Here is a 20,840-nt window from a genome sequence, read left to right as displayed (position 1 = left end):
TCCCCAGATGCCCCCAGCTGTATCCCCAAGTGTCCCCAACTGTCCCCAGCTGCCCCCAGCTGTATCCCCAAGTGTCCCCAGCTGTACCCCCAAGTGTCCCCAGGTGTCCCCAGCTGTACCCCCAAGTGTCCCCAAGTGTCCCCAGGGACCCCCAGGTGTCCCCAGCTGTACCCCCAAGTGTCCCCAAGCGTCCCCAGGGACCCCCAGATGTCCCCAGCTGTACCCCCAAGTGTCCCCAAGCACCCAAGGTGCCCCTAGCTGTATTCCGGAGTGTCCCCAAGCTGTACCCCCAAGTGTCCCCAAGGACCCCTAGGTGTCCCCAGGTGTCCCCAGATGCCCCCAGCTGTACCCCCAAAGTGTCCCCAAGCACCTCTAGGTGTCCCCAGGTGTGTCCCCAGGTGTCCCCGGGTGTCCCCAGATGCCCCAGCTGTACCCCCAAGTGTCCCCAAGTGTCCCCAGGTGTCCCCAGGGACCCCAGGTGTCCCCAGATGCCCCCATCTGTACCCCCAGGTGTCTCCAGGTGTACCCAAGCGTCCCCAGATGCCCCCAGCTGTACCCCCAAGTGTCCCCAAGTGTCCCCAGGGACCCCCAGGTGTCCCCAGCTGTACCCCCAAGTGTCCCCAGATGCCCCCTGTTGTATCCCCGTGTCCCCAAGCATCCCCAGGGACCCCCAGGTGTCCCCAGATGCCCCCATCTGTACCCCAAAGTGTCCCCAGGGACCCCCAGGTGTCCCCAAGCATCCCCAGGGACCCCCAGGTGTCCCCAGATGCCCCCATCTGTACCCCCAAGTGTCCCCAAGTGTCCCCAGGGACCCCCAGGTGTCCCCAGACGCCCCCATCTGTACCTCCAAGTGTCCCCAGGTGTCCCCAGCTGTACCCCCAAGTGTCCCCAGGGACCCCCAAGTGTCCCCAGGCGTCTCCAGATGCCCCCATCTGTATCCCCAAGTGTCCCCAAGCGTCCCCAGGGACCCCCAGGCGTCCCCAGACGCCCCCAGCTGTACCCCCAAGCCCCCCAACCGCCCCCCCTGCCCCAAAACCGCCCCTACCTGTCGCAGGTTGCGGGTGACGCGGACGTCGTGCCAGCCGTCGTCGTTGAACTTGCCGTTGACGGGCTCCACCAGGGCCTCGAAGGCGCCGGAGCCGAGGTTGATGACGAGCCAGACGGCGCCGGCCTTGAGCGAGAGGTTGACGTAGTCGGCGGCGCGGCCGGTGTGCAGCAGGAGCCCGTGGCGCTGGCGCGTGCGGAAGGAGAGCGTCAGCTCGTCGGCGCTGCTCTGGATGGGGCTGTGCGAGAGGTCGTAGCAGAAGAACTCCCGGCCGCGGAAGGTGGCCACGTACTCGGGGCGGCCTGCTGGGGGGGGGGAGATGGGGGAGGGAGGGAGGGAGAAAAGGAGGGAGGGAGGGAGATGGAGAGGGAGGGAGGTGATGGAGAGAGGGAGGGAGATGGAGAGGGAGGGAGGTGATGGAGAGAGGGAGAAAAGGAGGGAGAGAAGGAGGGAGAGATGGAGGGAGGGAGAGGGAGATGGAGAGGAGGGAGGGAGATGGAGAGGGAGGGAGGGAGATGGAGAGGGAGGGAGGTGATGGAGAGAGGGAGAAAAGGAGGGAGAGAAGGAGGGAGAGATGGAGGAGGGAGGGAGGGAGGGAGGGAGGGAGGGAGGGAGGGAGATGGAGAGGGAGGGAGGTGATGGAGAGAGGGAGAAAAGGAGGGAGAGAGGGAGAAGGGAGGGAGGGAGGGAGGGAGAGAAGGAGGGAGAGAGGGAGATGGAGAGGGAGAAAAGGAGGGAGGGAGGGATGGGAGGAGGGAGGGAGAGAAGGAGGGAGAGAGGGAGGGAGGGAGGGAGATGGAGAGGGAGAAAAGGAGGGAGGGAGGGATGGGAGGAAGGAGGGATGGAGGGATGGAAGGAGGGATGGAGAAAAGGAGGGAGAGAGAGAGGGAGGGAGGGATGGGAGGGAGGGAGAGAAGGAGAGGGAGAGGGAGATGGAGAGGGAGAAAAGGAGGGAGGGAGGGAGGGATGGAAGGAGAGAGGGAGAGAAGGAGGGAGAGAGGAGGGAGGGAGGGAGGGAGGGAGATGGAGAGGGAGAAAAGGAGGGAGGGAGGGATGGGAGGAAGGAGGGAGGGAGGGATGGAGGGAGGGAGGGAGGGAGAGAGGGAGGGAGGGATGGGAGGGAGGGAGAGAGGGAGGGAGAGAGGGAGATGGAGAGGGAGAAAAGGAGGGAGGGATGGGAGAAGGAGGGAGGGAGGGAGGGAGATGGAGAGGGAGGGAGGTGATGGAGAGAGGGAGGGAGATGGAGAGGGAGAAAAGGAGGGAGGAGGGAGATGGAGAGGGAGGGAGGGAGAGAAGGAGGGAGAGAGGGAGATGGAGAGAGGGAGAAAGGAGGGAGGGAGGGATGGGAGGAAGGAGGGAGGGAGGGATGGGAGGAGGGATGGAGAAAAGGAGGGAGAGATGGAGGCAGGGAGGGAGGGAGGGAGAGAAGGGGGAGAGAGATGGAGAGGGAGAAAAGGAGGGAGGGAGGGAGGGATGGAAGGAGAGAGGGAGAGAAGGAGGGAGGGAGGGAGGAGGGAGATGGAGAGGGAGAAAAGGAGGGATGGAGGGATGGGAGGAAGGAGGGATGGAGGGATGGAGGGAGAGGAGGGAGAGAGGGAGGGAGGAGGGATGGGAGGGAGGGAGAGAGGAGGGAGAGAGGGAGATGGAGAGGGAGAAAAGGAGGGATGGAGGGATGGGAGGAAGGAGGGATGGAGGGAGAGGGAGGAGAGGGAAGGAGAGAGGAGGGAGGGAGGGATGGGAGGGAGGGAGAGAGGGAGGGAGAGAGGGAGATGGAGAGGGAGAAAAGGAGGGAGGGAGGGAGGAGGGATGGAAGGAGAGAGGGAGAGAAGGAGGGAGAGAGGAGGGAGGGAGGGAGGGAGAGAAGGAGAGAGATGGAGGGAGGGAGGGAGAGAAGGAGAGGGAGAAAAGGAGGGAGGGAGGGATGGGAGGAAGGAGGAGGGAGGGATGGGAGGAGGGATGGAGAAAAGGAGGGAGAGATGGAGGCAGGGAGGGAGGGAGGGAGGGAGAGAAGGAGGGAAGAGAGATGGAGGGAGGGAGGGAGGGAGGGAGAGAGGGAGAGAGGGAGAGATGGAGGGAGAGAGGAAGGCAGGGAGGGAGGGACAGAAGGATGGAGGAGATGGGAGGGAGGGAGGGAGGAGGGAGATGGAGAGAGGAGAAAGAGGAGGGATGGGAGGAAGGAGGGATGGAGGGAGGGAGGGAGGGAGGGAGAGATGGAGGGAGAGAGGGAGGGAGGGAGGGAGGGAGGGAGGGAGGGAGGGACAGAAGGACGGAGAGATGGAGGGAGGGAGGGATGGGAGGGAGGGAGGGATGGAGAGAAGGATGGAGAGAAGGAGGAGGGAGGGAGGGACAGAAGGACAGAGGGACGGGGGAGGACAGAAGGATGGACGGGGGAGGGAGGGACAGAGAGAGGGGCAGAGGCGCAGACAGAGGGACCCTGAGGTGGGACCTCACGGGGGGGGGCCGTGGGGGGGCCCCGGGGTGGGGGGGGCTGGGGGAGACCCCCGGGGGGGGGACCCCTGAAATGGGACTGGGGGGGGGGGGGGGGGGAGGGGGACCCCGAGGGGGCAACTCGGGGTGGGGGGGACCCCGGGGGGGGGGGCTCGGGGGGGGGAACCCTTGGGGGGGGTCACATGACCCTGGGGGGGGACCCCGGGGGGGCTTTGGGGGGGGGACCCTTTGGGGGGACCCTTGGGGGGGGGGCCCTGGGGAGGGGAGGGGGGGGAGACCTTGGGGGGGGGAGTTTGGGGGGGGGGCTGGGGAAGTCACGTGACCCTGGGGGGGGGGAGTTTGGGAGGGGGGCTGGGGGGGGGTCACGTGACCCTGGGGGGGGCCGGGGGGCTTGGGGGGGGGGGACCCTTGGGGGGGGTGGGGAGGGACCCTGGGGGGGGTCCTTGGGTTGGGGGGGGCCCTGGGGGGAGGGGGGGGGACGACACCTCACCCTGGGGACGTGCCCCCCCCCCCCGCCCCTCCCCCCTTGCACACGCGCGTGCAAGGCCCCCACTGACCTTTGGCCGCGGGCTGGCTCTCGCTGGCCCCCGGCCGGGCCCCCCTCTCGGCGGACCTCGGCGACCCCTGCGGGGGGGGGGGGAAGGGAGGGCACGAGTGTGCACAAGTGTGCACGAGTGTGCAAGAGCGTGCACAGGCGTGCAAGGCCCCCCCCGCCTCCCCCCATCCCCCCCAAGCCTTTGCACACCCCCCCCCCCCCCCCCCGCGGCTCCGAAGCGTGTGCAAGGCGCGTGTGTGTGCGCGGGGGGGGGTGAGTGTGCAAGGGGAGGGGGTGAGTGTGCAAGGGGGGCGTTTGCACGCTCACTCCGCTCCCCGTGCAAGGAGCCGCTCGCCCCTCCCCCCCCAAGCCCTTGCACGCCCCCCCCCCCCCCCACGCGGCTCCGAAGCATGTGCAAGGTGGGGGGGGGGGGGGTGAGTGTGCAAGGTTTGCACGCTCACTCCAGTCCCCGTGCAAGGAGCCCCCCCCCCCCCCCCACGTGTTGCACGAGCACAAAATGCGGGAGGGGGGAGGGGAGACGCGGCCGGGGGGGGGAGGGAGGGGGGAGGGGCACGACGCTTGCACGAGGATTTGCACGAGGATTTGCACGAGGATTTGCACGAGGATTTGCACGCGCAGGGGAGGGGGAGGAGGGGGGGGTCCGTACCTTGGCTGCTTAACGTCAGGTGAGCAGGACCTTGGGGGGGAGGGGGGGAAGGGGGGGGGAAGCGAAAATAAGGCGAAAAAAGGCGAAAAAAAGCAAAAGGGGAAACGGAAACGGAAAGGAAAAAGCGGGAAGGGCCCAAAAGCGGCGGAATTTGCCCCAAAACGGAAAGGGGGGGGGGGGGAAATGGGACCCCCCGCACACGAGAAAATGATGGGGAAAAGGAAAATTTGGGGGGGGGGGAAAATAAGGCGAAAAAATGGGAAAAAAAACAGAAAGGGGGAAAAATGGAAATAAAAAGGTGGAAGGACCCAAAAGCGGCGGAATTTGCCCCAAAACGGAGAAGGGGGGAGAAATGGGACCCCCACGAGAAAATGATGGGGAAAAGGAAATTTTTTTTTGGGGGGGGGGGGGGGGCGAGGGAGGAAAAAGGGGGGGGATGGAATAAAAAAATGGAAATAAAAAGGTGGAAGGACCCAAAAGCGGCGAAATTAGCCCCAAAACAGAAAAGGGGGAAAATGGGACCCCCCACGAGAAAATGATGGGGAAAAGGAAAATTTGGGGGGGGGGGGGGGGGGATAAGGGGGGGGGGGGGAGGGGGGGCAAAGCAGAGAGAGAAGAGACGAAGTCACCGCGGGCGGGGGGGTCCCGAGCCCCCCAGCCACAATTCGAAGCCTTGTGACAGGCATCGGGCGATGCCGGGGCGGGGGGGGGGGGGCGGATTTTGGGGGGGGGGGAATTTGGGGAGGGGGGGGGATTTTGGGGGGGGGGGGGGGAAAAAGGGGGGGGGGAAGCATGGCCGGGATGCTTCGTTGCCCCCTTTTCCCTTTTTTTTTTTTTTGGGGGGGGGGGGTTTTGGGGGTTTGACCCCAAAACCAAGGCGGGGGGGGGAAGGGGGGGCACGGCGGTGGTGGTGCGATGCACACTCCTTGCACGCGCTGGTGGGGCGGGGGCGTGGCTTGCACGGCGCTCGTGCGCCCCCCTCCCTCCCCCCCCCCTTGCACGCCCGTCGTGCAGGGGCTGCTGCTCGCACGCTCCTTGTGCGCTCCCCCCCCCCGCTGCTCGCACGCCCGTCGTGCAAGGGCTGCTGCTTGCACGCCCAGCTGCTTGCACGCCGCTCGTGCACGTCCTGCTGCTTGCACGCCCCTCCCGTGAAAGGGCCTGAGTCTTTGCCCCCCCCCCCCCCAGCTGCTCGCACGCCCGTCGTGCAAGGGCTGCTGCTTGCACGCCCGGCTGCTTGCACGCCCCTCGTGCACGTCCTGCTGCTTGCACGCCCTTTGTGTGAAAGGGCCTGAGTCTTTGCCCCCCCCAGCTGCTTGCACGCCCGTCGTGTGAAAGGGCCTGCCGCTTGCACACTCGGGTGCCTTGCACGCGCCTTGTGCACCCCTGCTGCTTGCACACCCCTCCCGTGAAAGGGCCTGCCCCTTGCACGCCCTGCTGCTTTGCACGCCCCTCGTGCTCATCCCGCTCCTTGCACGCCCATCGTGCAGGACCTGCTGCTTGCACACCCCTTGTGCAGAGCCCCCTGCTTCTTGCACGCTCCTCGTGCAGCCCCTGCTTCTCGCACGCTCCTCGTGCACCCCTGCTTCTCGCACGCTCCTCGTGCACCCCCTGCTTCTTGCACACTCCTCGTGCACCCCCTTGCTTCTTGCACGCTCCTCGTGCACCCCTGCTTCTTGCACACTCCTCGTGCAGCACCTGCTTCTTGCACGCTCCTCGTGCACCCCCTGCTTCTCGCACGCTCCTCGTGCACCCCCTGCTTCTTGCACGCTCCTCGTGCAGCCCCTGCTTCTTGCACGCCCCTCACGTGCAGAATCCCCTGCTTCTTGCACGCTCCCGTGCAGCCCCTGCTTGCACGCCCCTTGTGGGCCCCCCTGCTTCTTGCACGCCCCTCGTGCAGGGCCTGCTCCTTGCACACCCGCCTGCTTTGCACGCTCCTCGTGCAAGACCTGCTGCTTGCACGCCCCTCGCGCACGCCCCATGTGCATTGCACGCCCCTCGTGCACGCCCCTCGTGCACGCCCCCGCTCCTTGCACGCCCCCTTCGCCCCCTCCCCGCTGGCCGCCCCGCCCCTCCATTTGCATAGCCCCGCCCCCAGCAGCAGCAGCCCTGCAGCCCATTGGCTCGGCGGCGCCCTTCATTTGCATACCCCCAAGCCCATTGGGCGGCCGGCGGTGACGTCACGGCAGGTGGCCAGCGGTGACACAGCGGCCTTGCACGTGCGTGTGCAAGGTGGGGGGGGGTGGGGGGGGACTTGCACGAGCACGGAGCCGGGCACGCGCGTGTGCCCAGCCTTGCACGAGCGCCCCGGGGGCTTGCACAAGCACCGGCCCCAAGCTTTGCACACCCTCCCCTGGCCTTGCACGCCCCCCCTTGCACGCCCGCCCTTGCACACGCACCCCCCCCCCCTTGCACGCCCGCACCTCACCTTCCACCGCGGGCTCCTCTTCTGGGGCACGGGGGGAGAGAGGAGACGTCAGCGGGGGGGGGGGGGGGGGCCTTGCACACTCACACACACACGCGCGCGTGTGCCCCTCCCTCATGTTGCACGGGGACGCGGCGCACAAGCCGGCATTGGGGCTTGCACGCCCCGTTGCACGCCCCAGCAGGGTTTGCATGCCCCTTGCACGGCCCAGAAGACTTTTTGCATGCCCTGTTGCACACCCCAGCGGGTTTGCACGCCCCCTTGCACGGCCCACAGGGGTTTGCACGCCCCTTGCACGGCCCAGCAGGGTTTGCACGCCCGTTGCACGTCCCAGCAGGGGTTTGCACGCCCGTTGCACGGCCCACAGGCTTGCACGCCCTTACAGGCCCAGCAGGGTTTGCACGCCCCATTGCACATCCCAGAAGACTTTGCATGCCCCACTGCACACCACCAGGGTTTGCACGCCCCTTGCACGTCCCAGCAGGGTTTGCACGCCCCGTTGCACGCCCCAGCAGGGTTTGCACGCCCCGTTGCACGTCCCAGAAGACTTTGCACGCCCCTTGCACGGCCCAGCAGGGTTTGCACGCCCCGTTGCACGTCCCAGAAGACTTTCGCACGCCCCATTGCACACCCCACCAGGGTTTGCACGCCCCGTTGCACGCCCCAGAGGCCTTTGCACGCCCCATTGCACACCCCAGCAGGGTTTGCACGCCCCTTGCACGTCCCAGAGGCCTTTGCACGCCCCGTTGCACGTCCCGGGAGGGTTTCCGCACCCCCTTGCACACCCCAGCAGGGTTTGCACGCACCTTAACGCCCCCTGAGGGGTTTGCACGCCCCGAGCGTGCCCACACTCGGGACCTCCCCCCCCCCCCCCCCAGAGCGCCTCTGCAAGGCCCATGCGCCCCACAGCGCCCCACAGCGCCCCATAGGCACCCCATAGACACCCCATAGACACCCCGTAACGCCCCACAGAGCCCCACAGCGCCCCATAGCGCCCTATAGAGCCCTATAGAGCCCCATAGACACCCCATAGACATCCCATAGCGCTCCACAGCACCCCACAGCACCCCATAGTGCCCTATAGAGCCCCACAGCCCCACACAGCGCCCCATAGCCCCCAGCGCCCTATAGAGCCCCATAGCCCCCACAGCACCCTATAGAGTCCCACAGCCCCCCACAGCACCCTATAGAGCCCCATAGAGCCCCATAACCCCCTATAGAGCCCCATAGCCCCCCACAGTGCCCCCCAGAGCCCCATAGCCCCCCCACAGCGCCCTATAGAGCCCCATAGAGCCCCATAGCCCCCCCACAGTGCCCCACAGAGCCCCACAGCCCCCCACAGCAGCCTATAGAGCCCCACAGAGCCCCACAGCCCCCCCTATAGTGCCCCATAGAGCCCCATAGCCCCCCATAGCCCCCCACAGTGCCCCACAGAGCCCCATAGAGCCCCATAGCCCCCACAGTGCACCCTATAGAGCCCCATAGAGCCCCATAGCCCCCACAGTGCCCCACAGCACCCTATAGAGCCCCATAGAGCCCCATAGCCCCCATAGAGCCCCATAGCCCCCCACAGTGCCCCACAGAGCCCCATAGCCCCCCACAGCACCCTATAGAGCCCCACAGAGCCCCATAGCCCCTATAGAGCACCATAGCCCCCCCACAAAGCCCTATAGAGCCCCATAGCCCCCACAGCACCCTATAGAGCCCCATAGAGCCCCATAGCCCCCCCAACGCCCCATAGAGCCCCACAGCCCCCACAGCACCCTATAGAGCCCCATAGAGCCCCATAGCCCCCACAGTGCCCCACAGAGCCCCACAGCCCCACAGCACCCTATAGAGCCCCATAGAGCCCCATAGCCCTCCACAGTGCCCCACAGAGCCCCATAGCCCCCCACAGCACCCTATAGAGCCCCACAGAGCCCCATAGCCCCCCACAGCGCCCTATAGAGCCCCATAGAGCCCCCACAGCACCCTATAGAGCCCCATAGAGCCCCATAGCCCCCCCACAGCGCCTCATAGAGCCCCATAGCCCCCCACAGCACCCTATAGAGCCCCATAGAGCCCCATAGCCCCCCACAGCGCCCTATAGAGCCCCATAGCCCCCCACAGCACCCTATAGAGCCCCACAGAGCCCCATAGCCCCCCACAGCACCCTATAGAGCCCCATAGAGCCCCATAGCCCCCCATAGTGCCCTATAGAGCCCCATAGCCCCCCATAGAGCCCCATAGCCCCCACAGCACCCTATAGAGCCCCATAGAGCCCCATAGCCCCCCCAGCGCCCTATAGAGCCCCATAGCCCCCCACAGCACCCTATAGAGCCCCATAGAGCCCCATAGCCCCCCACAGCGCCCTATAGAGCCCCATAGCCCCCCACAGCACCCTATAGAGCCCCATAGAGTGCCCCACAGAGCCCCATAGCCCCCCACAAAGCCCCATAGAGCCCCATAGCCCCCCACGGCACCCTATAGAGCCCCATAGAGCCCCACAGCCCCCCAGACCCCCCACAGACCCCCCCGCACCCCCGTCCCCATCCCTCAAGGACGCCGGGGCCGTCGCCATCCCCGCGGCAACGGTTGCCAGGGCGACAGGCGGACCGGCCGTCGCCACGGCAACCGGGGGGCCCCGGCAACCGTTGCCACAGCGCCGCCACACCCCGGCAACGGGTCAGCCGCCCGGCGTTGCCACGGCGACGCGGCCCCCCCGGATACAGCCCGGGAGGGAGGGAGCCGTCGTCATGGCAACGGTTGTCATGGGGGGCGGGTGTGCAAGGGCATCCGGGGTGTGCAAGGGCACGAGCACGTGCAAGGACATGCGGGTGTGCAAGGGCATGGGGACGTGTGAGTGCATGGGGGCGTGCAAGGGCACCAGGGCGTGCAATTACACAAGGGTGTGCAAGGGCATGAGGGTGTGCAAGGGCACACAGATGTGCAAGGGCACACAGGCGTGCAATTACACAAGGGCGTGCAATTACACAAGGGTGTGCAAGGGCACACAGATGTGCAAGGGCACACAGGCGTGCAATTACACAAGGGCGTGCAATTACAGAAGGGTGTGCAAGGGCATGAGGGTGTGCAAGGGCACACAGACATGCAAGGGCACACAGACGTGCAAGGGCACACAGACGTGCAATTACACAAGGGCGTGCAATTACACAAGGGCGTGCAAGGGCATGAGGTTGTGCAAGGGCACACAGGCATGCAAGGGCACTGGGACATGCAATTACACAAGGGTGTGCAAGGGCATGAGGTTGTGCAAGGGCACACAGGCATGCAAGGGCGCTGGGACATGCAATTACACAAGGGTGTGCAAGGGCATGAGGTTGTGCAAAGGGCACACAGGCGTGCAAGGGCGCTGGGACATGCAATTACACAAGAGTGTGCAAGGGCACACAGGCGTGCAAGGGCGCTGGGACATGCAATTACACAAGGGCGTGCAAGGGCACACAGGCGTGCAAGGGCGCTGGTGCATGCAATTACACAAGGGCGTGCAAGAGCATGAGGTTGTGCAAGGGCACACAGACGTGCAAGGGCACACAGGCGTGCAATTACACAAGGGCGTGCAAGGGCACCCAGGCATGTGATTGCATGAGCACGTGCAAGGGCACTGGGGAGTGCAACTACAGGAAGTTGTGCAAGGGCACGGGGCCGTGCAAGGGCACAGGCGTGCAACAGCCCGAGGGTGTGCAACAGCACGAGAGCGTGCAACAGCCCGAGGGCACGGAGCTGTGGAGACACGTGGGAGTGCAACGCCCCGTGGACGTGCAACGCTGAGAGCCACGGAGAAGCACAGGAACGCGACACGCGACGGGTGTGCAACGCCACGAGGGTGTGCAACACCATGGGGGAAGCACGAGAACGCAACGAGCCACGGGCGTGCAACACGAGAACGCAACACCACACGGGTGTGCAACGCCATGAGAGCGTGCAACGCCATGGGGGAAGCACGAGAACGCAACACCCCATGGGTGTGCAAAGCCGTGAGGGCGTGCAACGCCATGAGGGTGTGCGACGCCAGGGGAAACACGAGAACACGACACCCCATGGGTGTGCAACACGAGACCACGACACCCCATGGGCGTGCAACACGAGAACACAGCACCCTATGGGCGTGCAACACCACGAGGGTGTGCGACGCCAGGGGAAACACGGGAACACGACACCCCATGGGTGTGCAACACGGGAACACGACACCCCACGGGCGTGCAACACTAATGTGGGTGTGCAACGCCACAGGGAAGCACCCAGACACGAGGCCGTGCGACACCACCGCCCGCCCCCTGATCCCAAAACACCCCCAATTGCCCCCAAAACTCCCCCAATTACCCCAAAACCTTCCAATTACCCCAAAACCTTCCAATTACCCCAAACCCCCCGTATACCCCAAACTGCCCAATTACCCCCAAACCGCCCAATTACCCCCGAATTGCCCCCAAATCACCCCAGAACCCACCCAATCACCCCCAACCCACCCCCATCTCCCCCCAAACCCCACAATTACCCCCAAAACTCCCCCAATTGCCCCCAAATCACCCCAAAACCCACCCCAATGACACCCAATCACCCCCAATAACCCCGAAACCTCCCCAAACCTCCCCAAAATCCCCCCTGTCCCCCCAGTTACCCCCAAAACCCCAAATTACCCCCAAATTACCCCCAACCCACCCCAATCTCCCCCAAACCCACCCCAATTACCCCCAAACCGCCAATTACCACCCAAACCCCCCAATTACCCCCAAATTACCCCAAAACCCTCCAAAATCACCCCAAATCACCCCAAACCCACCCCAGTGACCCCCAATCTCCCCCAGACCCACCCCAATTACCCCCAAAGCCATCCCAATGACCCCCAATTACCCCCAAAACCCTCCAAAATCACCCCAAATCACCCCAAAGCCACCCCAATGATCCCCAGTCATCCCCAAATCACCCCCAAACCCCCCAATCTTCCCCAAACCTGCCCCAATGACCCCCAATCACCCCCAGACCAGCCCTGATGACCCCCAATCTCCCCCGGACCCCCCAGTCTCCCCCAAACCCACCCCAATTACCCCAAAACCCCCAATCTCCCCCAAACCCACCCCAATCATCCCCAAACCCTCCAAAATCACCCCAAATCACCCCAAACCCACCCCAATGACCCCCAATCTTCCCCAGACCCCAAACCCGCCTCGATGACCCCCAATCTCCCCCAAATCTGCCCCGATGACCCCCAATCACCCCCAAACCTACCCCAATGACCCCCAATCTCCCCCAAACCTGCCCCAATGACCCCCAATCACCCCCAGACTCCCCCAATCTCCCCTAAACCCACCCCAATTACCCCAAAACCCCCCAATCTCCCCCAAACCCACCCCAATGACCCCCAATGACCCCCAAACCCACCCCGATGACCCCCAATCTCCCCCAGACTCCCCCAATCTCCGCCCAAACCCACCCCAATGACCCCCAATCTCCCCCAGACTCCCCCAATCTCCCCCAAACCCACCCCAATCACCCCCATCACCCCAAACCCACCCCAATCACCCCCAATCTCCCCCAGACCCACCCCAATGACCCGCAATCACCCCCAAACCCGCCCCAATGACCCCAAATCACCCCCAGACCCACCCCGATGACCCCCAATCTCCCCCCAATCCCCCCCCAAAACCCCCCTCACCTTCCTCGCAGAAGGGCCCGCGGTACCCGGTGCCGGCGCAGTCGCAGCGGGGCTCCCCGCGGCGCAGGGTGCAGCGCCCGCCGTGGGCGCAGGGCGGGTGCCGGGCGCACCGCTGCTGCTGCTGCTCCTGCCACTGCTGCCGCTCCTGCCACTGCTGCCGCTGCTCGTCCTCCTCCTCTTCCTCCTCCTCCTCCTCCTCCTCGCCCCGCACGCCCTGGGCGCCCAGCAGGGCGGCGGGCGCGTCGCCCACCCGCAGGTCGGCCAGCCAGCCGCGGAAGGGCGCCTCGTACTTGACGGTGCTGAGGGTGAGCGCCGAGAGGCGGACGTCGGGCGGGATGCCGCCGACGAAGAGGTCGCTGGCCACCGCCATCTCGGCCCGCTTGGAGCGCACGGCGCCCGCCCGCGCCTCCCCGTCCACCGCCAGCGCGGTCTCGCGGGCGTTGCGGGTCAGGCGGACGGCGTGCCAGCGCCCGTCGCTCACCGCCGCCGGCGGCGCCACGGTGGCCGGCTCGGCGCAGGCGATGGCGAAGCGCAGCCGCAGCCGCCCCTCGGCCACCAGCAGCTCGAGGAAGTCGCAGTTGCCGCCGTCGTCCAAGTAGAGCAGCAGCGCCCGCGAGACGTTGGTCTTGAGGCTGAAGCTCAGCTGCCCGCCCGCCCCCGGCGCCCACCGCCCGTAGCGCGCCCACTGCCCCGGGGCGCCCCCGAACTCCAGCGCCGCCGCCGCGGGCGCACGGCGCCAGCAGCGAGCACAGGGCCAGCAGCGCCAGGGCCAGCACGGGGCGGCGCGGCGACACGCGGGTGGCCGCATGGTCGTGGTGGGGCTTCGGGCCTAGAAGAGTCGTTGGGGTGAGGTTGGCTGTAGAGGCATGGTGGGCCTTCGGGCCTAGAGAGGCCATTGGGCTACGGTTGGCTGTAGAGTCTTGGTGGGCCTTCGGGCCTGGAGAGGACGTATGGTGCTACAGTTGGCTGTAGAGTCTTGGTGGGACTTCGGGCCTAGAGAGGTCCTTTGGGGTGCAGTTGGCCTTAGAGGCCTGGTGGGCCTTCGGGCCTGGAGAGGACGTGGTGCTACGGTTGGCTGTAGAGTCGTGGTAGACCTTTGGGCCTAGAAGGTCCTTTGGGGTGCAGTTGGCCTTAGAGGCCTGGTGGGCCTTCGGGCCTTGAGAGGACGGGGGGCTACAGTTGGCTGTAGAGTCCTGGTGGGCCTTTGGGCCTAGAGAAGCCATTGGGCTACCGTTGGCCATGGAGTCTTGGTGGGCCTTTGGGCCTGGAGAGGCCATGGAGTCCTGGTAGGCCTTCAGGCCTAGAGGAGCCATGAGGCTACGGTTGGCCATGGAGTCCTGGTGGGCCTTCGGGCCTGGAGAGGACGTGGGGCTACAGTTGGCTGTAGAGTCCTGGTGGGCCTTCAGGTCAAGATGATCCATGGGGCTACAGTTGGCCACGGGGTCCTGGTGGTCCTTTTGGCCTAGAAGACCCATTGGGGTGCAGTTGGCTGTAGAGTCCTGGTGGGCCTTCAGGTCAAGATGATCCATGGGGCTACAGTTGGCCACGGGGTCCTGGTGGTCCTTTTGGCCTAGAAGACCCATTGGGGTGCACTTGGCCATGGAGTCCTGGTGGGCCTTCAGGTCAAGATGATCGACGGGGCCACGGTTGGCCGCAGAGTCTTGGTAGGCCTTTGGGCCTAGAGAAGCCATGGTGCCACAGTTGGCCACGGGGTCCTGGTGGGCCTTCAAGTCGAGAAGCCCCAGGGGGCTGCGGTTGGCCGTAGAGTCCGGGTGGGTCTTCCAGTCTACAGGGGTCGCGTGGCCACGGTTGGCCTCCTGGTGGGCCGCGGCCTCCCGATGCCCCACGGGGCCGTGGTCGGCCAAGGGGCCCCGGCGGGCCTCCACGCCCAGGTGGGCCTCGGGGCCTCGGCTGACCTCGGCCTCCAGAGGGTCCGCAGGGCCCTGGTGGGGCGCACGGTCGCGGGGGTCCTCGGTCCCCACGGGGCCGCGGCTGGCCGTAGGGTCTCGGTACCCCCTCGGGTCTAGGGAGGCCACGGGGCCTCGGTCGGCCACGGAGTCCCGGTGGACCTCGGAGTCCAGACACGCTGCGAGGCCTCGGTTGACCTCGGCCTCCAGGGAGGCCGCAGAGCCTCCGCTGCCCTCGGTCTCTCCGCAGTCTTTGGGGAATTGGGTGGCCGCAGAGCCCTTCGCGCCCAGGAGGCCTGGGTGGGCCTCGGCCTCCGGACGGTCGGCGGGGCGAGGCCCGGCCTCCAGGCGGGCCTCGGGGCCTCGGCGGGCCTCCAGGACCGGGTCGGATGTAGAGGCCAGGTCGGACACAAGGCCTCGGCGGGCCTCCAGGACCGGGCAGGACGTGGAGGCCGGGTCGGGCGCGAGACCTTCGTGGGCTTCCGGCACCGTGGAGGCCATGGCGGACGCGAGGCCTCGGTGGGCCTCCGAGACCTTGGAGGCCACGTCGGATGCGAGGCCCTGGCGGGCCCCAGGTCCCCGGGGGGGCTCAGTCTCCGGGTGCGCCGCGGGGCCTCGCTGGGTCTCGGCCTCCTGCTGGGCCCCGGGGTGCCGCTGCCCCTCGGGGGGCTCATGGCGCCTGGGCCGGGGTCCCCCGGCCGCCCCCGGCCGCTCGCACCCGCATGGGGGCCCCGGGGGGCTACAGCATGGCCGGGGGTCCTGAGGCACCTGGGGGGGGGGGGGGAGGGTGAGAGGGGTCCCCTCGTTAGCGGCCCCGCTAACGAACCCCGTGATTTATTTTGGGGGGGGGGGTCACCATGGTGACGGGGGGGGGGGGGGGGGCATGGGGGTGATCTGGCATCATGCAAATGAGCCCCCGGGTTATTTATAGCCCTGCCTCGCCGGCACCCCTCATTGGGTAATGGGGCTCGTTAACATGCGCCGCATAATTAGCCAATCACCGAAACTGCTGCACCTGCAGGGGGAGCGGGGCCCGCGGCGGGGGCTGCGCCCCATGGCTGCCCCCAGACCCCGCTCTGCCCCATAGACCCCACTGTGCCCCATAGGCCCCGCTCTGCCCCATAGATCCCGCTCTGCCCCGTGGTGCTGCCCCATAGATCCTGCTCCGCCCCATAGATCCCATTCTGCCCCGCAGACCCCACTCTGCCCCATAGATCCCATTCTGTGCCCCATAGACCCCACTGTGCCCCATAGATCCTGCTCTGCCCCATAGACCCCGCTCTGCCCCATAGATCCCATTCTGTGCCCCGCAGACCCCACTGTGCCCCATAGATCCCGCTCTGCCCCGTGGTGCTGCCCCACAGACCCCGCTCTGCCCCACAGACCCTACTCTGCCCCATAGACCCCACTGTGCCCCATAGATCCCGCTCTGCCCCACAGGTCCTGCTTTGCTCTATAGATCCCAGTCTGCCCCACAGATCCTGCTCCGCCCTATAGATCCCGCTCTGCCCCATAAGTCCTGCCCCGCAGACCTTGCTCTGCCCTATAGATCCCAGTCTGCCCCACAGATCACGCTCTTGCCCCACGGCACTGCCCCACAGGCCCCGCTCTGCCCCACAGGTCCCGCGCTACCCTATAGATCCTGCTCTGCCCCACGGCTCTGCCCCACAGCGCTGCCCCATAGATCCCGCTCCGCCCCACAGATCCCAGTCTGCCCCACAGCCCCCGCTCTGCCCCACAGGCCCTGCTCTTGCCCCATAGATCCCACGCTACCCTATAGATCCTGCTCTGCCCCATAGATCCTGCCCCACGGCCCCCGCTCTGCCCCACGGCGCTGCCCCATAGATCCCGCTCCACCCCATAGATCCCAGTCTGCCCCACAGGTCCTGCTCTGCCCCATAGATCCCAGTCCACCCCATAGATCCCGCTCTGCCCCATGGCGCTGCCCCCCAGACCCTGCTCTGCCCCATAGATCCTGCCCCACAGATCCCGTGCTGCCCCACAGATCCCGCTCTGCCCCATAGGTCCTGCCCCACAGACCCAGCTCTGCCCCATAGATCCCAGTCTGCCCCACGGCCCCCGCTCTGCCCCATAGGTCCTGCTCTGCCCCATAGATCCTGCCCCCCAGATCCCGTGCTACCCCACAGATCCCGCGCTGCCCCATAGGTCCTGCTCTGCCCCATAGATCCCAGCTCTGCCCCATAGATCCCAGTCTGCCCCACGGCCCCCGCTCTGCCCCATAGGTCCCGCTCTGCCCCATAGGTCCTGCCCCATAGATCCCGCTCCGCCCCATAGATCCCAGTCTGCCCCACAGGTCCTGCTCTGCCCCATAGATCCCGCTCCACCCCATAGATCCCATTCTGCCCCATAGGTCCTGCCCCATAGATCCTGCCGCCCCATAGATCCCAGTGCTGCCCCCCAGATCCCGCTCTGCCCCATAGGTCCTGCCCCATAGATCCCGCCCCACAGCCCCCGCTCTGCCCCACGGCGCTGCCCCCAGACCCCCCCCCCCCCCCATTACAACCAGCAAGGGGGGGGGGGCCAAGAAGGGGGGGCGCCTGAAGGTCACCGGGAGGAGAAGGGGGGGGGGGGGGGCCGGGGGGGGCTCCCTTGGGGGCGGGGCCTCGTTAATTAAAGCCAATCAGCCCCCCCCGGGGGGGGGGGCTCGTTAGCGCACGTGCACGCGTGCGAGCCTCGCACCAGCACGCGGCCCCCCCCGCGCACGAACACGCGTGCACGCCCCCTGCGCGCGCACACACGCGTGCAAGGAGCCGCGCGCCCTCGTGCACGCCTTGCACACGCGTGTGCGCGCCCCCCCCCCCGCGTACACCCCCCCCCTCCATGCACGCCCTCCCCCCCCCCGGCCCCTCCTTGCACGCCCCAGTGCCCACGTGCGCCCAGCCTTGCACACGCGTGTGCCCCGCCAACCACACCCCCCCCCGGGCTTTGCACGCGCACGTGCGCCCCGGCTTTGCACGCTCATGCTCACGCCCCCCCGCTCCCCCCCGTGGGCATGCGTCCCTGCGTGCACACGTGTGCGCCCCGGCACCGTGCCCCCCCCCCCCGTGCACACGCGTGCCCCGGCGCCGCGCACACGCGTGTGCCTTGCACACCCAGCCCGTGTGAAAAAAGGGGGGGGGGGGGGAGGGCGGGGACCCCGGGGGGCTGCAATAAGGGGGGGGCAGGATGGGACCCCCACACCCTGAGCCCCCCCCCCCCCCCCCCCAAATTTGAGCTCCCCGGCCTGCAGCCCCCCCCCCAGCAGCCCCCCCTCCCCAAAATCCCCCCAGCAGCCCCCCCTCCCCAAAATCCCCCCCCCAGCAGCCCCCCTCCCCAAAATCCCCCCCCCCGGCAGCCCCCCCCCCCAAAAAAAAGCCCCTCCCACACCCCCTTCCTGCAGCCCCCCCTAAAAAAGCCCCCCAGCAGCCCCCATCCTGCCCCCCACCCCTGCAGCCCCCCCAAATCCCCCCCCATCCTCATCGTCCCCCCCCCCCCCAAAAATCCCCTCCCTCCCCCCAGCTAACCCCCAACCCGCCCCCCGACCCCTCCCCTCCCCCCCCCCAGACCCCAAAATCCCGCATCCCCCCCCCACCCCCCCCCCGGTTAACCCCTCCCAATTCACCCCCCCCCATTATCCCCCCCAATCAATCCCCTCCCAATTAACCCCCGCATAATTACCCCCCATTAACCCCCCCTTACACCCCCCTTTACACCCCCCAATTAATCCCCCCAATTAATCCCCCCCAATTAATCCCCCCAATTAATCCCCCCGGTTATCCCCCCCATTAACCCTCCCCCTTCACACCCCCCCATTCAATCCCCTCCTAACCAACCCCCCCAATTAATCCCCCAATTAACCTCCCCCCATAATTACCCCCCCATCCCCCCCCAATAACCCCCCAATCCCCCCCATCCCCCCACCCCCCATCACCCCCCCCAAATCCCCCCCCCCCAAATCCCCCCCCTCCAATTAACCCCATCCGCACCTTGCCCCCCGGCCCCCCCCCTTCCCCGATCCCCCCCCTCTAATTACCCCCCCTAATTACCCCCCCCTTAATTACCCCCCCAATAACCCCCCATCCCCCCCCCCCCCCCCCCCCCCCCCCCCCAATCCCCCCCAATTAACCCCATCCCCGCCTCGCCCCCCCGGCCCCCCCTCCCCCGATGACCCCCCCCGTTAATTACCCCCCCGTTAATTGCCCCCCCCGTTAATTACCCCCCCCGTTAATTGCCCCCCCCACCTGCGGGCGCTGCGGCGGCCCCGGCCCGGCCCCGTCCCCGCTCGGCTCCGCAGCTCCCGCCCGGCCGCGGGGGCGCGCACGGCCCGGCCGCGGGCACGAGCACGGCGGGGGGGGGGGGGATGGGGGGGGGGGGGGGGGGGCGCGGGCACGGCCCGGCCGCGGGCACGAGCACGGCGAGGGGGGGGGGAGGATGGGGGGGGGGGGGGGGGGGGGGGGGGGCGCAGGCACGGCGCGGGGGGGCGGTGGGGGGGGGATGGGGGGGATGGGGGATGGGGGGGTATGGGGGGTGGGGGGGCCGGGGGGGCGGTGGAACCCCCAAAAAGAGCCGCTGGACCCCTTAACCAGCACCCCCCATGGGCACCCCATAACCAGCAGCACCCCATGGGGCACCCCATAACCGCCAGCACCCACCCATGGGCACCCCATAACCGTGAGCACCCCATGGGCACCCCATAACCAGCAGCACCCCATAACCATGAGCACCCTATAACCAGAAGCACCCCCATGGGGACCCCATAACCAGCAGCACCCCATAACCGTGAGCACCCCATGGGCACCCCATAACCAGCAGCACCCCATAACCATGAGCACCCTATAACCAGAAGCACCCCCCCATGGGGACCCCATAACCAGCAGCGCCCCCCACCATGGGCACCCCATAACTACGAGCACCCCATAACCAGCAGCACCCCCCATGGGCACCCCATAACCAGCACCCCATGGGGACCCCGTAACCAGCAGCACCCCATGAGCACCAGCACCCCATAACCGTGAGCACCCCATAGGGCACCCCATAACCAGCAGCACCCCATAACTGTGAGCACCCTATAACCAGCAGCACACCCCCCCCCCATGGGCATCCCATAACCATGAGCACCCCATAACCAGCAGCACCCCCATGGGCACCCCATAACCAGCAGCACCCCATAACCATGGGCACCCCAGGAGCAACAGCACCCCGTAACCAGCAGCACCCCCCATGGGCACCCCATAACCGTGAGCACCCAATGGGGACCCCATAACCAGCGCCCCCATAACCAATAGCGCCCCCCCATGAGCACCCCATAACCAGCAGCACCCCCCCCCCCCCCATGGGCACCCCATAACCATGAGCATCCCATAACCAGCACCCCCATGACCAGCACCCCCCATGGGCACCCCATAACCAGCAGCACCCCATAACCATCAGCATCCCATAATCAACAGAACCCCATGGGGACCCCATAACCACCAGCACCCCATGAGCACCAGCACCCCATAACCGTGAGCACCCCATAACCAGCAGCACCCCATGGGGCACCCCGTAACCAGCAGCACCCCCCATGGGCACCCCATAACCAGCAGCACCCCATGGGGCACCCCATAACCACCAGCACCCCCCCATGGGCACCCCATAACCAGCAGCACCCCATAAGCAGCAGCGCCCCATGGGGACCCCGTAGGCACCAGCACCCTAAAAGCAGCAGCCTACATCGACGCCCCACAGACACCCCCCAGACACCCCATAGTGCCCCATAGCGCCCCATAAGTGCCCCATAGAGAACCCAGACACCCCACAGACGCCTCATAGAGGACCCCCACAGACACCCCATAGTGCCCCATAGCGCCCCACAGACACCCCATAGAGGCCCCATAGCACCCGATAAGTGCCCCATAGAGAACCCAGACACCCCATAGACAAGCCACAGCGCCCCATAGACACCCCATACTGCCCCATAGCGCCCCATAAGTGCCCAATAGAGAACCCAGACACCCCACAGCGCCCCACAGACACCCCATAGTGCCCCATAGCGCCCCATAAGTGCCCCACAGACGCCCCATAGAGAACCCAGACACCCCATAGTGCCCCACAGGCACCCCATAGTGCCCCATAGCGCCCCATAAGTGCCCCATAGAGAACCCAGATGCCCCATAGCGCC

At 66.8% G+C, this 20,840-nt stretch overlaps 2 protein-coding genes across 2 annotated transcripts in view; both read right to left on the bottom strand.

Annotated features, from left to right (window-relative positions):
* LOC136788703 (neurexin-2-like) overlaps positions 1 to 13,715 on the bottom strand; it is an 83,623-nt gene extending 69,908 nt beyond the window's left edge. The window contains 6 exon segments of the mRNA XM_066987333.1: positions 1,046 to 1,342; positions 1,344 to 1,350; positions 4,051 to 4,117; positions 4,696 to 4,725; positions 7,121 to 7,141; positions 12,774 to 13,715. Of these exon segments, the coding sequence (XP_066843434.1) occupies positions 1,046 to 1,342; positions 1,344 to 1,350; positions 4,051 to 4,117; positions 4,696 to 4,725; positions 7,121 to 7,141; positions 12,774 to 13,581 (1,230 nt within the window). The 5' untranslated portion in view covers positions 13,582 to 13,715.
* A 14-nt stretch (positions 13,716 to 13,729) lies between these two features.
* LOC136788702 (collagen alpha-2(I) chain-like) lies at positions 13,730 to 19,005 on the bottom strand. The gene is made up of 2 exons (XM_066987332.1): positions 18,922 to 19,005; positions 13,730 to 15,448 (listed from the first exon to the last, which is right to left on the bottom strand). Exon 2 carries the CDS (start codon positions 15,179 to 15,181, stop codon positions 13,730 to 13,732), a length of 1,452 nt encoding a protein of 483 aa, XP_066843433.1. The 5' UTR covers positions 15,182 to 15,448; positions 18,922 to 19,005.
* Positions 19,006 to 20,840: the final 1,835 nt, after the last annotated feature.

Source organism: Anser cygnoides, chromosome W (assembly GCF_040182565.1).
Source record: "Anser cygnoides isolate HZ-2024a breed goose chromosome W, Taihu_goose_T2T_genome, whole genome shotgun sequence".
NCBI lineage: Eukaryota > Metazoa > Chordata > Aves > Anseriformes > Anatidae > Anser > Anser cygnoides.
The sequence above is the reverse complement of the archived record's forward strand: the minus strand, read 5'-3'. Positions and strand labels throughout refer to the sequence as shown.

What these genes read in the sequence shown, in the direction of transcription:
- LOC136788702 (XM_066987332.1), bottom strand. Translation starts at nt 15,181, where the DNA reads ATGGCCTCCACGGTGCCGGAAGCCCACGAAGGTCTCGCGCCCGACCCG.